The 19,206-nt window shown below is 38.3% G+C and overlaps 1 protein-coding gene across 2 annotated transcripts; it reads left to right on the forward strand.

Moving 5' to 3' along the window:
• Positions 1 to 621: 621 nt before the first annotated feature.
• On the forward strand, positions 622 to 16,370 carry abcf2b (ATP-binding cassette, sub-family F (GCN20), member 2b). Of its 2 annotated transcripts, none has more exons than XM_007230321.4 (15): positions 622 to 730; positions 2,914 to 3,093; positions 5,153 to 5,365; positions 6,558 to 6,740; positions 9,274 to 9,445; positions 9,584 to 9,679; positions 9,761 to 9,863; positions 10,924 to 11,019; positions 11,691 to 11,810; positions 13,244 to 13,333; positions 13,673 to 13,783; positions 13,923 to 13,985; positions 14,627 to 14,755; positions 15,649 to 15,852; positions 15,951 to 16,370. In XM_007230321.4, the coding sequence occupies exons 2-15, from the start codon at positions 2,946 to 2,948 to the stop codon at positions 16,065 to 16,067; spliced, it is 1,845 nt and encodes a 614-aa protein (XP_007230383.1). In that variant the 5' UTR covers positions 622 to 730; positions 2,914 to 2,945; the 3' UTR covers positions 16,068 to 16,370. The 2 variants fall into 2 exon arrangements, with proteins under 2 accessions (XP_007230383.1, XP_007230382.1); XM_007230320.4 differs by lacking the exon at positions 622 to 730 and adding an exon at positions 906 to 1,012.
• The last annotated feature ends 2,836 nt before the right edge of the window (positions 16,371 to 19,206 follow it).

Genomic DNA, 19,206 nt, shown 5'->3' on the forward strand with positions numbered 1-19,206 from the left:
ATCCTTTTTTAATTAATAAATTTTTGTATACAATACAATCCAACATCATAAAATAGACATAATAATAGGACAAATTCACAGCATATACAACCAACATCACAAACATCAAACCAAAAACACAAACCAAAAACAAACAAACAAATAGAAAAAAGAAAAATGGGATTCAAATACAATTTAAAGCTTCAAAATATCTATGGATTTTTTTACTTTTGACAGTGTAAGGGATAGTTTGTGTGTTCAAATTATGTAGTAACTAAACATCAACAAAAATTGATATCTGTCTTTTTGTAGGTCTGTCTATCCTTTTAAGCCTTTACCCATCCATCTATCTATCTGTGTGTCTTTCGGTATAGATTTGACTGAGAATTTATGAAAGGAAAAAAACTTCACCTCAAAAAAGAAACAATATTACCTGCAAAACAATAATTTGTGTAATGGAGTAAACTATTGATCTTTTTCACATTTAAAAATGTGTATTTTTGCTTACGGGTCTCTCTGATTGTATTTCGCTGATCAGGCTTTTGGCACAAATCTGATTCTATAACATAACAGCTGTCCACAAGAGAACGCGCATCATCTGGCCCCGCCCACAAGAGGCGTGGTCTCCGATCTCTCCGCCCTGCCCCAAACACCGGCTCAAACAGTGACCAAGTAAGGAGAGCAGTTTAGTGTCACTAAGTCTATAACAGGTTTATTAACCAACACCCGCGGCTTATTACAGTTAGATAAGGTAAGCTGCTTCTCTGTACATGGTTATAGAGTCTTTACAACTACAGAGTAACAGCTATTTATCATTATTTATTATTAGCAACCTGGCTAGTTATCTAAGTAACCAACTGACAGTTGGGGGGGGGGGGGGGGGGGGATCAGTGTGTTTAATGGTTCACGTGGTTCACCTCTCTTTCTCCCTCCCTTCTCTCCATCTCTCCTCTCTCTCTTTCTCTCTCTCTTTCGGGCTGTCACCCGTTTCTCCCATGCTGCTGTCTGTGCTGTAGCTGCTGACAGTGTGAGGGTAAGCTAAGCTAACACTCCGCGTCTGTAGTTTATAATGTTATTAATGAACACACAGGCTGGTCCAGACCGCGCTTGTTCTGTCCGCGTTGTCTTTACACGGTAATAACAGTCGTAATGTCCACAGGACGGTTAGCTAGGTTAGCGGTAGCATGTCGGCCAGTCAGGCAGGGCGCCGGTGTCGCTTTAAGCCAGTTAAATAACCTACATTCTGATTCAGAGGCTTTAGACTGAAGGTCTGGACCAGTGTAGGGTACAGGGAGGTGTGGGAGGTGTTGTCATGTCTCTACTGTACTGTGTGTGTAATGAAGTGGTGTACTGAGCTGTGTTAGCGCTGTTAGCTCTGTGTGTTTGTGAGTGTGTGAGTGTTGAGTCTAAGTTTATCTGAAGTAGGCCTCGTTACCCCGTTGATCCTGCACATGTCACACTGTTGCGCAGCACAGCAGATCTACACCACCGCTTAGCAGATCTACAATGTTCACCACCACACAACAGATCTACAATGTTCACCACCACACAACAGATCTACAATGTTCACACACACACAGCACATCTACAATGTTCACCACCACACAGCAGATCTACAATGTCCACCACCACACAGCAGATCTACACCACCACACAGCAAATCTACAATGTCCACCACCACACAGCAGATCTACAATGTCCACCACCACACAGCAGATCTACAATGTCCACCACCACACAGCAGATCTACAATGTACACCACCAAACAGCGGATCTACAATGTTCACCACCAAACAGAGGATCTACAATGTTCACCACCACACAGCAGATCTACAATGTACACCACCAAACAGCGGATCTACAATGTTCACCACCAAACAGAGGATCTACAATGTTCACCACCACACAGCAGATCTACAATGTTCACCACCAAACAGAGGATCTACAATGTTCACCACCACACAGCAGATCTACACCACCAAACAGCAGATCTAAAATGTCCACCACCACACAGCAGATCTACAATGTTCACCACCACACAGCAGATCTACAATGTACACCACCAAACAGTGGATCTACAATGTTCACCACCAAACAGAGGATCTACAATGTTCACCACCACACAGCATATCTACAATGTTCACCACCAAACAGAGGATCTACAATGTTCACCACCACACAGCAGATCTACACCACCAAACAGCGGATCTACAATGTTCACCACCAAACAGAAGATCTACAATGTTCACCACCACACAGCAGATCTACACCACCAAACAGCGGATCTACAATGTTCACCACCAAACAGAGGATCTACAATGTTCACCACCACACAGCAGATCTACACCACCAAACAGCGGATCTACAATGTTCACCACCAAACAGAGGATCTACAGTGTTCACCACCACACAGCACATCTACACCAACCAACAGCAGATCTACAATGTTCACCACCACACAGCAGATCTACACCACCACACAGCAGACCTACAATGTTTGCCACCACACAGCAGATCTACACCACCACAAAGTAGATCTCTCCATTAGCCATCCATCTATCAATCGACCCATCCTTTCATCCATTTTTCTGTCTTTCTATGTGTCTTTCTATCCATCCATTCACCCAGTTTATCCATGTATTTTTCCATCTTGGTGTAATATACTGTACGCACGTGTTGTCAAGTTTTGTTTTTCTCACAATAGTACAACAAACTCCTTTTTAAAATGTCTTATTTTGGAAGACACATTGGGATGAGCTGATGCCTGGAAATGTTTATAACATAGTAGAGCAAAAAATACTTGATTTGTAAGGAATGTCAATGTCAGTGTCAAGCTGAGCATTGTATTTGTAAATAGGAATTTACCGTTTTATTGTTATTCAATATTTAATTTATTATTATGATGTACTGAGTAACACACAGTATACTGTGCAGCTCTTCCCCACAGGTTGCTGCCCTCTGCGACCATGCCCTCAGACCTTGCTAAGAAGAAGGCTGCCAAGAAGAAGGAGGCAGCCAAATCTCGCCAGCGTGTCAAAAAGCATGAGGAGGTGAGCGCGGACACCAAGCAGCCGGAGGAAAATGGAGCAGTTTCTAACGGTGAAGCAAACGGAGGTGTGTTTTTATTAATCTATTGAATTTACACTGAAGAATGACCCACTGATATGGTCATAATATGGTCAGTGCTCTGTGTTAACAGCATCTGAGAGGAGTCACTCTTTTCTGAACAACAGATCTGACATAAATGCAATCCCAGCAATTTAACCAGTTTAACTCTTAACAGTATCTAAAATATCTGTATCCCCCCCAAAATGTTAAACATCCACCATACTTATAATATAATATAGTATAATATAATATAAGTGTAATAAGCAATAAACAATGTATGATAAAACACTGCTTTAACATTTTTAGGCCTATCTTAGAATTATTGGGGCATTCTGTTGTTTGACAGTTCTCTCTCCAAATACAGTAAAACTCAAAAAAGTGGAGTGAAATGACTATGAATGAATCAGAAATGTTATAGAACAGCCTTACTCCTGTTGATTTAGGGCATTTTGACTCTTCTCTTTTTAATGAATCTGGTTAATTTGAACAGATTCATTTAGCTACAAATGGATCGGTGGAATGTGATTTTGGCTAAGCATCAGGGTTTGATTGCTTAAATCTAAACTGACAAACCAACCAGTTGTAAAGAGGAAGATCAAAAAAGGTCATGACTGTTTTATTGTGTAGAAAGACACGACAGACATAACACATCTCCATTTCATCATCATGCAACATGAAACAAGCATGTATGTGAGGGAGGTCTAGTTTTTGTTTCATGCCAAGTATGAAAGTAATGATGCCTATATCTCAAATTAATTTTACTTGACTAAATAAACTGGGTAATGCATTGTAGGAACTGGAGGAACTGGGGCAGAGAGAGTGAATACAGTTTTATGAGTACATTTTTATGTTGCCTGTTACATAATTATGATGTCACAAAGATATGTTACAAGTTGTACGTTACATATTACATCTGATTTTACATGTTACTTATTTGTGTAATGGCAGACAGAGTGGAGTGACGCTAGCCGAGTGAAATGAACAGACTGGTTTATTAACTGGCTGATAACCAGATATTACAGATACCAGAGCCAAACAAACAATAATCTCACCAAATACCAGAGCCGTAGTAGTATAAACAGTCCGTGTTCGAAACCAAAAGACAGTCCAACCAAGCATTAAATCCAAAAGGGGCAAAGCAAGAGACATAAACCGATTAATCAGAAAAGAGGGTAGAAACGAGAAGGCACTAGAAAAATACATGAAAAAAACGCTTAGTATGCAAAAAAAAGACGACAATACCTCGCGAAGATAGTATACAAAATGCAGCCTAAAATTTCAAAATCCATGATAAGCATAACCCGGAACTTCCTCAGAACACAGGTGAATCTGAGCGTCGGAGCGTAACGTGATTGGGCGAAGGAGAGCGACTGACGGTGATGTCATAAATCGTAGGATTCTGGGAAATGGAGTCCGGTAGTGTGGAAGGAGAGTCAGGCTGCGTAACAATTTGTGTTACATATTGATCACTCATTCAAAAAAGGTAAACACAAATAGCAGCGATAATTATGTTATGTTACACGTTACATGTTTGTGTTACATCTTACATATTTACGTTGCATGTTATGTATTTATGGTATATATTGCATGTGTTACAAAAGGTTACAAAACCCCTTAAACCAAATAACCTGTTATTGCGGTATATTATTTTATTATTATTATTTCTTATATAATAATAATAAAACAAAAGAAATTATGCATTTACACCCTTTAAGAAAATAATGAACTTTAAATTATTAATAATATTCAAACCTTAAATTTGTAATGCAAACATTTTTAAATAAAACAGCTTATTTATATCAATGGGATTTCCATTCTGAGAAAAATAATTGAGCAATATTAATGTCAGCAAAATCTTGCTGTGGTTATCCATATACGACAACTTGATTATTGTAACAGGTAATATTTAGTGTTCATGCAGTCAGTGTCTATGCAGCTCTGACCTAAGGATTGCTGTTTGATATACATATCAAATTTTGCAGAGAAATGGAGATAGAACGATTGTTCAGTATTTTATTCTTGTCTTTTCCCTGCCCTCACTCTTTCACTTCTTTACTCTCTGCAGAAGTGACTGCTCTGACTAAAGAGCTGGACGAGTTTGAGCTGCGTAAGATGGAGGCACGGGCCGTCACAGGCGTCTTGGCATCCCACCCTAACAGTACAGATGTTCACATCAGTAGCCTTTCACTCACCTTCCACGGTCAGGAGCTGCTGAGCGACACAAGCCTGGAGCTGAACTCGGGCAGACGCTACGGTCTCATCGGCCTCAATGGCACAGGTATGACAGCAGCTGTCCCTCATGCTGTTGTATTAGATAGGATATTGCAGCACGCTGAGATCTCATGAGTCTCTTCAGACCTTAGAACTATTGTCAGAATCCCCCCAGTTACCTGCATAACTGGTTATTAGAAAAATCTTCCCAAGGATGGTTGTTGAACAGAGCCTATTGTTAGCTAAGGGCTAACATATGAAGTTGTGACTAGGTTAATACATAGGAATACTACAAAGAAAGGATTTTGTTTCAGATATTTGTAATGCACACTGTTATAAACTGACAATTCAAACAAAAGCATATTAACATAATACTGATTTTCAGCCACTCTGGTTTTTTGGTTGTATAAGAAAAAAATTCTAAATTATCTAAAATAATTGCAACCTTTGTGTCATAGCTGGGCAATGAGGACTAGAAGCTGCACTAATTAGTATGAGTAATTTGCTTCATTATAATAAAAAAAATAAACACAGTACAAGTCTAAAAGTAAATATGGGAGACAATACTGAAACACAAGGATAGAACATGGCTATAAAACAGAGAGATGAGGGTGGATTTGTCCCGTCCTTTGTTTATTGTCCTGTCCTTGTCTCCGCCCATGTCTTCAGTGTTCTTTCATAGCTTTGTCCCTCATTACCTGTCCCCAAGTGTTTTCTGTTTCCTGTTCCCTCTATGTGTGTTTAAGCTCCTGTGTTTTCAGTGTTAGGTTGTCTGGTCTTGTGCGTTTTATACGTCAGTCAGGTTGCTGTTTCTTTGTTTTCTGTCTGTAGTTTATTTCTTGTTTATTCTGGAAGTCCTGTCTGTTCATGTATCTTGAATTGAAATTAGTTTTGGTTTATGGTTTGTTTACTTGTAAATAAGTTGCTGCAACTTATATAAGGATACAGCTGTCACACCAAAATTATATAATGTAGGTTGAGTTTCTCGCATTTAATCACACATTAATGACTACTGATAATATTCAGCACCAGCCATACAGCATGTGTACATTGTTTGTATTCATAAGGATAGGTAGAAAAATTCAGGTCTTGAGCTTCGATAAAGCTAACATGACCTAGATAATATAGTTATTCGTCATATGTCTTGAATTGATACTGAAATAAAAGTCTAAGTATAGGCTAATCTTGGGAGGTTCAGCATTAAGACAGTGTTGAACCAGTGTCAACATTTATCAGTCTCTTTTTGTCACTTTTGACAGGCAAGTCCATGCTCCTGTCTGCTATTGGCCATCGAGAGGTTCCCATCCCAGAGCACATAGACATCTATCATCTGACACGAGAGATGGCTCCCAGCGAGAAGACGGCATTGGAGTGTGTCATGGAGGTGGACAAGGAGAGGATCGAGTTAGAAAAGGAGGCGGAGAGATTAGCTCATGAGGACTGTGAGTCACACACTCAAACAGAGAGGTCTGAACTTAAACCAAATCCGGTGCTTTTATTTTTTCGGCTGCATACAAAGAAACGGATGCTGGCAAATTTACTGTGTAGAGATCCATGATTTAAAACAGTATTTTAATTCTGTTCATTGCATCTGAGAAATCGTTACATAATACAACAGCTTCTTGAATTTTAACAAGGTTTAATGCATAAACATTAATGACCACAAGAGGGCATGCTTTTACTAAGCCTCAAACCCCTCCACACATAAAACTGTACTTTAAAAGTTGTTTTAAAGGCAAAAAAACTCCATAAACTCTAAGCTTATTTTCTATTAAAAATATATATTATTCAGAACCTTTTAATTATCTAGTAATTGATATAAATGATTCAGTAACTACTACAAATGGTTCAGTTATTACTATACTTTATTCAGTAACTGCTATAAATTATTTAGTAACTGATATATTTTTTTCAGTATCTACTATAAATCTATATAACTTTTTGTAATGTTCACTACGTCCAAAAGATCTAATAAATCTATTCAGTTACTTTCAGCTGCACCCATTGCTGACACATGCACAACAGCATGTTTAAACCTTGTAGAGAAATACCCTATAGAGTATATACAAACCTGAACCTGTTGGCACAACGCTTTTATGCCAAATGTGGGCTAGAGAAGTATAAAGGGGTATAAAACACCCCAATATTGAGCTCTGGTCCTGAGCTCTGGAGCAAGGGAACTGTGTTCTCAGGAATGATGGTGCCTCATCCAGTATTTCTGGGATGAGTGGAGGATTTTGGGATGAGGTGTGGTGAAGATCTTATTAATCCTTATTAATGCTCTTGTTGCTGTTGTCTGAATGCAGTCAGATCCTAACATCAATGCCTTCTCTGGGCAGTAGTGTCCATTACTCCAACAAAAGCAGGATAAACTGTTTTTTTATAATAATATTATTTATTTAGGGAAAAAAAACAATGAATGAGCAGGTTTTTCTTTTAAAAGAAGTACAGTGTTTTCCTCACTATTTCCACTAAATGTTATCACTCACATATATACGTAAGACAGAATTTCATGATTAAATTCCATACAGAATCTTACATCTTAATCTGTTACATTATGTGGCATACACTATTTAAAAAGGATCAGTTTCAATTAGGGAATTCTAGTGGTTTTATACTTTTTACTTTATTTTACATGATCAGGATGATTTATCAGATATAAAGGAAATGTGTTAAGTTAAACATATTCAAAGCTTCAGACGGTATTTTCTTATTTGAACTGTGTGGTATGTCATGATAATTTGCCCCACACCAATCCCTTAAACAGAGTCCTGCAGCTATATTAATGGGAAGGCTGGCTATTTTTTGCTGAACAGATAATCACTGAGCTTTAGTAAGGTTGCTAACCACAGCTGGGTAATTTATAACCACCACAAGCGTAATAGAGACAGGCATTTTGGACACTGAAACTTATGTATTCAATAATCAGCTACAGAGCAAGACTCATGGTCACTTGCCACTGTGTGTCAATCTGACAACCTGCATAAAACTCATGTCTGAGGAAGAGTGTGTAGAGCAGAAAATTCATTGTAGCCATTTCACACATTTATTTTCATTAAAACATTGTCTTTATTAGATAGTAAATGCGATCATACATATGTACTAGGGGTGTCACGATTTAGATATTTTATCGAAATCGCTTGAAATTATGTCATGGTCTCGAGCCTAGAAGTCAAAAAGAGGATCGACGATCCCTCCCTCTATGCTACGCAAGCACGCGCTACGCAAATGGCACAGCACACTGTAGCCGACGCTGGGACATTGTGACTGCTCAAAGAGCAGCCCTTTCTCCAGAGAATGTGGACATTCCCATCCTCTTAAAGAAAAACTTGAAAATATAAAAATAACAGTTGTTTTGTCTAGCCTGAAATATGTTAATAGTTTTGGTACCTTAAGGAGCATCTTTCTCTCAGATAAAAAAACTTGTCATTCTCAGGGACAGAGTCTTATTTTTAATGTTTAACTGTTATAGTAGGATAGAGTTCAGTTTGTTAAGGCTCTAATTGTTCTATTATTTTGAACATGACTGTTCCTGTATTTTTATTGTTTATTTTATGTTGCACAATTGCTGTTTTAATAGTGCACACTGCTTCTACCAAAAAAAGACACTAGATGGCATTACATATATATCTTAATTAAATTATATAAATTTGACCATTACTGCCTAATGTGGTGTATTACAGATCACTTGTATCACTTTGCATCACTTATATCATCACACATATGAAGCCCACCTTTTGAAATAAGATATTGTAAATTTGATGAATCAAACCAATGACTGACCATATACTAATCTAAAACTGGCATAGGCCTCTCTGCTGTAAAAAAAAAAAAGAAAATCGAGAATCTAATCGAATTGTGACCCTAAAATCGGAAATAAATTCAAATCGAGGACTTAGATAATCGTGACACCCCTAATATGTACCGTGGTTTAAAATAACAAACTAAAATCAATTTCTGTTTTGCTCCTTCTAGCGGAGTGTGAAAAGCTGATGGAGATTTATGAGCGTTTGGAGGAGCTGGACGCAGACAAAGCCCAGGTTCGAGCCTCTCGAATTCTCTACGGTTTGGGCTTCACTCCAGCCATGCAGCGCAAAAAGCTGAAAGATTTCAGTGGTGGGTGGAGGATGCGCGTCTCGCTGGCCAGGTACGACATCATCACAATGTGGAGAACTAAATTTTGCTGGTGTGATTGATTTATAAGAAGATAAGAGATGGAAAAGATATTTACTTATCTGTTTGTTAAACCACATAAAATTTTTCTGTTTCTGTTTCACACTCTCAGAGCCCTGTTCATTAAGCCCTTCATGTTGCTGCTGGATGAACCCACAAACCACCTTGATCTGGATGCTTGTGTGTGGCTTGAGGAAGAGCTGAAATCGTAAGTGCCACTCCTGCCACTGTAAATTGTAATTTTTTTGTCTGAGTGTGGCCTGTACGTTTAACTTTTACTGTTTTGAAGCTTCAAGAGAATTCTGGTACTCATCTCACACTCCCAAGACTTCTTGAACGGCATTTGCACCAACATCATCCATCTGCACCAAAGGAAACTCAAATACTACACCGTGAGTAATTTCAGACACACTTCTACATGACACCTACACATACACTGTAAACCCACAATTAGTTTAAACTCAAACAAATTAAGTGTGTTTTATGTAAAATTGGATAATTCTTAACATTACTCAACTATTTTAATTTAGGTGAATTTTGTGGGCACACATACATTTAAACAGAGATCTGTTTAAATTGAATCAACTTATAATAACTTCTAATAATAAAGAGTTTAGTCTGTTGCCATTGGCAGCATCTTTTCCATTGCCTTCTAGCTCAATCTGTTTCTCACTGTCTAACTCACCCACTAACTCACCATTAGTGTGTAGTGAATCCCCTGGGCTACCTGAGGTAGGTTTATTTAAAAAACGAGGTGTCTGGTAGGTCACAAGACATGTTTCTGGCTCTGACAGCTGTTGCTGGTTACCTGAGCAACCATGGTTCTGCTAATTCTGACCAGATTCATTCACGCTAAATAGAGACCACACCACAATGCATGTTTTACACTTTTACTTTTTAGCATGTTCAGTGCAATTACACATTGTCACCAAAAACTTACGTACTGTCCCTTTAACTAATTCAATAAGTTTGTAATACAGTGGCAAAAGTATTCATAAGTATTCATAGTATTCCATAATTTTTTTTTTTTACATTTTGTCACCCTACAATCCCTACAAATCTTGTATTTAATGTATTTAATTGAGATTTTAAGTGATAGACGAACACAAAGTAGCACATAATTGTGAAGTGTAATTAAAGTAATACATGTTTTTCTAAATTTTAATCAAATAAAAATCTGAAAAGTGCAAAAGTATTCAGTATCCCCCCTATATCAATTAGTAGAGCACCTATAATAACTCAACATACTTTTAATATCTAACTACTGTAAATTCATAAGCAATTCATTGTACCTTTACTTTTGAACAAATACATTATTTTAATGCAACAGGGAATGATAGGAACATACTATTTCATTTAAAAAACAAGTTATTTTACCTGAAAGTCTAAAAGGAAAGGGCTGTGCCCCGTGTCTTCAGTGTGTGTGACTAATGACTCTGTTTTTGACTGAAGGGTAATTATGACCAGTACGTGAAAACAAGGCTGGAGGTTGAGGAGAACCAGATGAAGCGTTACAACTGGGAGCAGGACCAGATATCACACATGAAGGTAAATAAACACTGCTACCCTGTGGACATGAGAGTAATCAGTACATGGACAATAACTGTCTAAATGTAAATATTCCCTATTTACCGTATTTTTTGCACTATACGGCGCACTGGATTATAAGATGAACTATGCGACACTAGTAAGAAACAGGGGTGTTGTCATGTTTTCCTTCTAATTCAGCAAGTACAGCTAAGCTAATTTAAATAAACAAAACTGTAATTCTTAAAAAAAAGAAAGAGCTAGCGCTTAGCGTGGTTGGGGGGTAATGCTAATGGTGCTCCAGCAGTGCTAGTTGGGGTTAGCAGCAGGCTACAGACCAATAAAACTCACCTTTAACGGGGAAAGAGCTAGCGTGTAGAGCAGTTATTGGCTAATGCTAATACTGCTCCAGCTGTGCCAGCCAGGGTTAATACTAAACAAAACTCTTATATAACGCTGTACTTCAGTGAAGTGGCTTTACTGCTCATTTCAACCTGATTGGTAGAATTCATACATAAGGCGGATTATACGTTTTTGGGAAAATTAAAGGATTTTAAGTGCACCGTATAGTGTGAAAAATACAGTATATTTTTTTTAACGTCCCACGGGACTAAACCCATGTTGAACAGTAAAGCTTTGTAAGAAACTGAGTAAATCTTCAGTAGTTTCTCTGTTTTTCTTTCTCCACATAGAACTACATTGCTCGATTTGGTCACGGCTCGGCTAAGCTGGCCCGCCAGGCTCAGAGCAAAGAGAAGACCCTGCAGAAGATGGTGGCCTCAGGCCTGACCTCCCGTGTAGTCAGCGATAAGGTCTAACACTCAACACCCACAGTGCTCACTCTAGCCACTTCCATGTAGCCTCTTGTGACATATCTTTTTGTGTGCCAACAGCCATTGCCTAATATGTAATGTAGAAATAGAGCTGCATTCAATGATAAATGACTTTTCACTTAGATCTTGTTCTTGAGTAAATACACTAAACCGCTCTGTCATTTACTTCTGTTTTCGTACCATTGAATTGTTTTAAAACCAGAGCTTTTTATGATAGATCTCCATTATAGACTTCTGTCTTTATACAGTACATAAAATCATACATACAACACCAGATGAGGATAGCCTAACAGACAGCTCATATTAACTAGGGATGCACTAATTCCATATTAGAATATTCTAGGCTCCTTACAGATATGATACACATGTCACAGCAAACATCAAAGCCTACACTATCTAAACAACATGGTGTAATCCAGCTCTGAAACAACTGGCATTGCACCTCAATTGATCCCTTCCAAGGATAGCTTCTGTGTTGGTTAGCTTTGCAGCTTCACCACTGCTGTGTCCATCTGTTAGCGTTGTCACTAACACAGCATATTTACAGCAACAAGAAAGAAACTTAAGAACTTGAAGCCAGTGTAAAATGGTTTTGGAGCATTTCTATTGGAATTGAGGAAATTTTGAATTGGAATCATAATATTTTTACACTGTATATAAAACAAGCCTAATTAGTCTGTTTCAGTTAAATAGAACTGCGCTTGTGAATATATCCACACTGTTAGGTGTGGTGGTCTCGACATGAGTTAGTTTAGGTAAATTTCTGGCATATTGCTATCTTGGCAATGAACACAGGTGCGCCACTGACTGAAAACAACCTAGGCAGACGCCAACTGTCAGATGTTCAATTGCGATCTTGGCAGTGAATGGTCACAGCTGCGTGCCCAACACACATACACATGCAACATGCTTGTTACTCACACATGGACACACAGTAGTGCACAAACCCATAGCGCATGCCAATAATAATAATAAAACAAGATCCTATTACCTTGGATTCTTCTGACTTAAGACTATGGGCCATTTAAATAGCAATCCAACAATCCAAAACCAAAATCAAAGCACACTTAGCTCTTAAAGGGAATAGGAATTGACATGCTGATTGGTTTACTTCATGTTACGCCCAAAACACACGATTGATTAAAAGAATTAGTACAAAGTATGCAAGGCATACTTTTCCCATGATTACGATAGCAAAGACACACGGATCTACATCAAGCCCTAAATCAAGCTGCAAGGTTGATGTGTGGTTATGAAAAAAAAAATAATTATAATGAAAATTATGTGGTTATGAACATTTTTTATGTGGAAATTATATACACACTTGATTTTTTTTTTTATGTTTGTGTATGTCACCTTCAATAGTGCATTCTATTGTTCTAACCTGGAGCTTATTTTCTTTACTTCTTCAGACTCTGTCATTTTATTTTCCTCCCTGTGGGAAGATCCCGCCTCCTGTCATCATGGTGCAGAATGTCAGTTTCAGATATTCTGAAGACACGGTACGTACTGGATCCAGTAGAGAGTGTCTGCTGACGGCACAGCTCCTCGCTCAGTACAGCTCAGTGTGATTTTTCTCACACAGTCACATAGCAGTACAGTCTATCGCTAATGTCACACAAAAACCTTCTATATCCAACATTCCTATTCTCCACTTCACAGGAGACTGAAGAACATTAAACTCAGTGATATTAGGTGTGGATTTAGTCAATTATGGCTGCTGGTTATTTGAAGCAGTATTTATTTATTTGTTGGTGAATGAAAGTAATTTTACATAATGTTAAAGTTGTTCAACAAGTTCATTCTCTCACTCTCTCCATTGCCTTGTTTCTTTGTAAAAGCCATGTATTTATAAGAACTTGGAGTTTGGCATTGACCTGGACACACGAGTGGCTTTAGTGGGGCCCAATGGAGCAGGGAAGTCCACACTACTGAAACTGCTGATGGGAGAGGTCAGTTGGGTGTGACAGAATTTAAGTAAATAAATATGTGTTTTGTTTACTCCAGGTTAAATGTTAATTTGTGTATAAAACCCACTTGTTTTTCTGTTATTAATCTTTTTTTGTGCCTTTTTTTGCCTTTTGCTTCTAGCTGCTCCCAACTGACGGTATGATCAGAAAACACTCACATGTGAAGATTGGCAGATATCACCAGGTAATCCGGCCAAATGTATAATATTTTGCTGAAATATGAAATATAGCTCAAAGATTTTGAATCACTGTGCTCCCACAGGGCAAACGTCTTAGGGTGTAAAAGGTATAGAGAAATGCTAAAACGTGAAAGTATATGGATTTAAATGATCATGTCAATATAAGTCAAAAGTAAATATTTTAAAAGATAACATTAATAGTTGATGGACTGGCAGCTAAATAGCAGTACTAGTGCTGCACTATAAAACATTTTATGTCAGGCTAACATAAAATAATAAGTACATCTAAGCAACTGTATTTATATATATATATATATATCGCTTTTTACAACTGATGTGGCTTTACAGAAATGTGTTAGCATTCAATTAGACAAAACATTAAACATACAAAACTCCTTCAGAGCTGGAGGAGGAAGAAACACTGGGAGGAACCAAGGCTCACATGTGTCCAGACAATGTCATAATCTTAAAAAGCACCTATTTACAGTGATTTTCTCTTTTTTATTACCAACAGTTTTTCATAGAATCTCTATTACCACAAATTAATTTAATCAATGTATGTTTTTAATTTGTACATATATTATTTCTTACATATAACTGTGCTTCGACTGGATTGGTTGAATCTTGTCTTATTTGTGGTCTGCAGCATCTGACAGAACAACTGGAGTTAGATCTGTCCCCTCTTGAATATATGATGAAGTGCTACCCAGAGATCAAAGAGAAAGAGGAGATGAGGAAGATCATTGGACGCTACGGCCTAACGGGCAAACAGCAGGTGTGTGTGTGTTTCTGAGGGTTTAAATTGAGATGTTTCATTTTAGAGTCCACTTATTTAAAATCTGTTACAAATAAAAAATAAAAACTTTAGACAAAAAAACATATTTTGGCTGTTTAGTAATATTTCGATGAAAATAGATATTTTTTTCCACAGTTGGTTGTTTTATGGTCTGTGATTGCGGGGCATTTTAAGCTTTGTAAAGCTCTAACATAAATAAAACTGTGAAAAAAATAGAAGATGAAGAAGTGCTGCAGGGGTCACAAAAGTGAGGCAAAAAATACAGGTGCTCCCAGAGCATGGGTACAGCAATCTTAGGAAAAGGATGGGAATGGGAGTAGTGAAAACTGTGCCATCAATGTAGATCTGAATAATAAATAATAATAATTTTAAAAATGCTGGAGCACAGTGTGAAGAAAAAGCAGCAACTACTGTTCAGCACCTCCAGGAACACCTTCAAGATGCTGAAAAAAACTATTCCTGGTGACTCTCCCTCATGAAGACACAGAGATTAAAATACCAAGAGTGTGCAGATCTGTCTTCAAAGCTAAATGTGGCACTTAAAAGAATCTCAAGTATAATACATATTCCGGTTTAACAATTTTTGATTACTAAATAATTGCAAATGTGTTTCTATATTGTTGTAATATCTTCAAAAATAAATTTACATCATACACCATTGGCTCTTGGACTTGCCTGTGAAACGTTTGAGGATGATGGCATTCCAGTGTTCCGTCCATTCATGCTTTAATTTCTTCAATATTAAATTTACAATTTACTTTTGACTGGTACTGCATGTGGATAGCAGTTTTCAGTGCTCCCAATACAAAATCCTTTTTCTAAATCAAAATTGTGATTTGGTACAACAGATTACCTCTGCTCTCCTTCTGTAGGTGAGTCCCATCAGGAACCTCTCAGATGGTCAGAAGTGCCGTGTGTGCTTTGCCTGGCTGGCCTGGCAGAACCCTCACATGCTGTTCCTTGATGAGCCCACCAACCACCTGGATATCGAGACAATTGATGCACTGGCTGATGCCATCAATGACTTTGAGGGAGGGATGATGCTGGTCAGTCACGACTTTAGACTTATCCAGCAGGTATGGATTCGTTTTGTGGATAAAGCCTTCTGACATTTCACCTTTTAAAATTCTGAATAGTTTTTTTTTGAAAGTGCCAAATTGCATTTCCCTTGCAGGTGGCTCAGGAGATCTGGGTGTGTGAGAAGCAGACCATCACCAAATGGAATGGGGACATTCTGGCCTACAAGGAGCACTTAAAATCAAAGATCGACAAGCAGACCCACGACGTTTAGAGCTCTGTTAGCTGGACTCTTCTTCTACAACATGGATAGATTATTTCATCTTTCATATTCTCCTCTTACTTATATGCATGTAAGCACTTTTTAAACCGCATCGGCTCTTGGACTTGCCCACGAAACGTTTTGAGGATTGATAGTGAATCGCATTCGAGTTCTCTATTTGTTCATCATTGACGACTCAAATAGACATGCATACATTCTCGCCCATATGCTGAACAGTCTCGCTACCAGTGTTGTTTTTGTTTTTATTTAATATCACAAATGCAATAATGTTGAATAAATCCAAGTTTGTTCAGAGTGGTAAGTTTGAGAGTTGTATCTTGGTGTAGTTTAGCTGCACAAATGAATCCATAGGCCTGTTATATAGTTTATATATGATTAAGATTTGTTTTTAATCTGCCACGTACTGATTTGATCAGAAAAAAATTAAAGAAAGTCGAATAACCTTTATAAGGATCATTATGGTTGTGCATTGCAAAGCATGGGATGGAATAGATGGAAGGAATGAGGTGCAAAGGTTTTGACACACTTTAAAATTCATGGTGAAGCACTAATATTTCACACTTCTACTCAGTGATAAAACTCTTGCATCTGGACTGCAATTGACAAAACAGAAGGACCAGTGAGTTTTAGGCTTTCTCGGTCACATGACGCGTTGTCGCTTGATATCAGGTTTTGCACACGGAGCATGATGATGGTGTCTAAGTGCGTGGCAGTGGACAAATGGCTATTTTATTAAACGTGAAGTGACGAAACTCAGACATGGTCATTCCAGACGGGAATAAAATCAGAGGATCGCCCATAAAAGAGAAAATTAACCCATCATCCCCTGAGAAACTAATCCCGTCTGCATAGGGCTAAAGACACAAGTAAAACCCAGCTAGGGCTCCACAATGTATTGTTTCAGCATCAGATCAATATCAATAGCCAAATCGCAGAACACACAATGTTCTGTTCAATCTCAAATTAAATTAAAAAAAATGCTGCTTGACAATACACAAACATTCACACTGTTCTCATTGTGCACAACAGTATCCCTTTATTTTACCCCAATTGCTAATACACAGACTGCATTATTTATATATATTCATATCCTGACACGTTGGGTTGGATCATTGACATTTGGTGATATTCTATATTTAATATCGCAATAGACTGTATATCACAGAACAAAAAAATATCACAGTGTCCTTTTTTTCCAGTATAGTGCAGCCCTACACAAAACAAATCACATGGGGTACAACAACAAATGCAACACAGTAGCAACGATCTACTGATTTAGTTCAAAGCCTTTAATGCCAAGCCATCTGGTGTCATCAAAGTGCCATTATCACACTTTATTTCAAGTCAAAAGTCAAAGTGTTTTTTATTGTCATTTCAGATATATACAGAGTACACAGTGAAACGAAACAACGTTCCTCCAGGGACCATGGTGCACATAAACACAGTGTAGACAGAACAATAAGTGCAACAGTACAAAAGTGCAGACAGACAATACAACACAATACAGACAAAGAATAATAAATAACAAGACAGTGTGCAAATTATGCAGTGTGCAAAAAAGACCAGTGAGGTAGTAGTTACCTCTATTTTACAGTGTGCAATAGAGTCCAGTGAGGTAGTAATTACCTCTATTACACAGTGTGCAATAGAGTCCAGTGAGGTAGTAGGGTTTTTAGTGCTTTCCATTTTCTGGGGTAAGTGGGGTAAGAGTGTGTGTGTATGTACAGAAAAACCATCAGTTCAGTCTCTGCAGTTGAGGAGTCTGATGGCTTGGGGGTAGAAGCTGTTGCAGAATCTGGTCGTGCTGGACCGGATGCTGCGGTACCTTCTTCCCGAAGGCAGGAGGGAGAACAGTTAGTGTGAGGGATGGGTGGGGTCATTCACAATGCTGGTTGCTTTGCGGATGATGCGGGTGGTTTAAATGTCCGTGATGGAGGGGAGAGAGACGCCGATGATCCTCTCAGCTGTCCTCACAATACGCTGGAGGGTCTTGCGGTCAGAGACGGTGCAGGTCCCAAACCAGGCAGTGATGCAGCTGCTCAGGATGCTCTCAATGGTCCCTCTATAGAAGAGTGTGAGGATGGGTGGAGGGAGACGGGCCTTTCTCAGCTTCCGGAGGAAGTAGAGACGCTGCTGGGATTTCTTGGCTGTAGAGCTGGTGTTCAGGGTCCAGGTGAGGTTATCTGCTAAGTGGACACCAAGGAACTTGGTGCTCTTAACAATCTCCACAGAGGACCCGTCGATGTTGAGTGGAGAGTGGGGGTGTTGTGCTCTCCTGAAGTCAACAACCATTTCCTTTGTCTTGTCCACATTCAGGTGAAGGTTGTTGACTGTACACCAGTCTGTCAGCCGCTGCACCTCCTCTCTGTTTGCTCTCTTCATGCAGCACTAAGGAGAGTTCTCAGAAGGTAACTAAATACCTTTATTTAAAGTCTGCAGTGGTAAGCTATTTAACTGCAGAGCATGAAAACATAACATTATGTCTACAGACAGACTGGCAGGAGAAAATATCCCACAAAGTTGAGAGCAATGTTTTAAAGGAACTGGGAGTTAAATGGTCATTGACAAGAGTCTGACTGGATTATAAGATATTAAAAACCCACTGTGAGGCAGTGCTTTAAAAAATATTATTAAAAATGTTAAACGATTATACTTTTATTATTCAGCAGCGCATCTAAATATTTAAAGTGTGTGACTACATTATTCACATAAATACAGAATTATATAGATGTCAGCTGTAGTTCAGCATTAAGAGACTCCTGTTGGCAAATTGGTGGCAAATTAAACTGATCACAACATCCCTATAAAATACCATTGCATTCACCTTGCAACAGAATTGCATACCTGGAATACCATAGCAACAACCTGGCAGGTCAAGGGAACCATTTAAGTTGCATAAGCAGTCTGTGTTGCATTCAGGAAAACCATTTATTTGATATACAGTGGTATGAAAAAGTTTGGGCAGACCTGGTCATTTTTATGATTTTCATTTAGAAATCTTTGGTTGCTGGGATCACAAATTTCAGTTAAATATATCATAATGCAGATGAACACAGAGATATTTGTGAAGTGAAATAAAGTTTATAGTATTTGCAGAATGTGTGTAATAATTCTTTAAACAGAATTAGGC

The sequence above is a fragment of the Astyanax mexicanus genome, chromosome 8 (genome assembly GCF_023375975.1).
Source record: "Astyanax mexicanus isolate ESR-SI-001 chromosome 8, AstMex3_surface, whole genome shotgun sequence".
Classification (NCBI taxonomy): Eukaryota; Metazoa; Chordata; class Actinopteri; order Characiformes; family Acestrorhamphidae; genus Astyanax; species Astyanax mexicanus.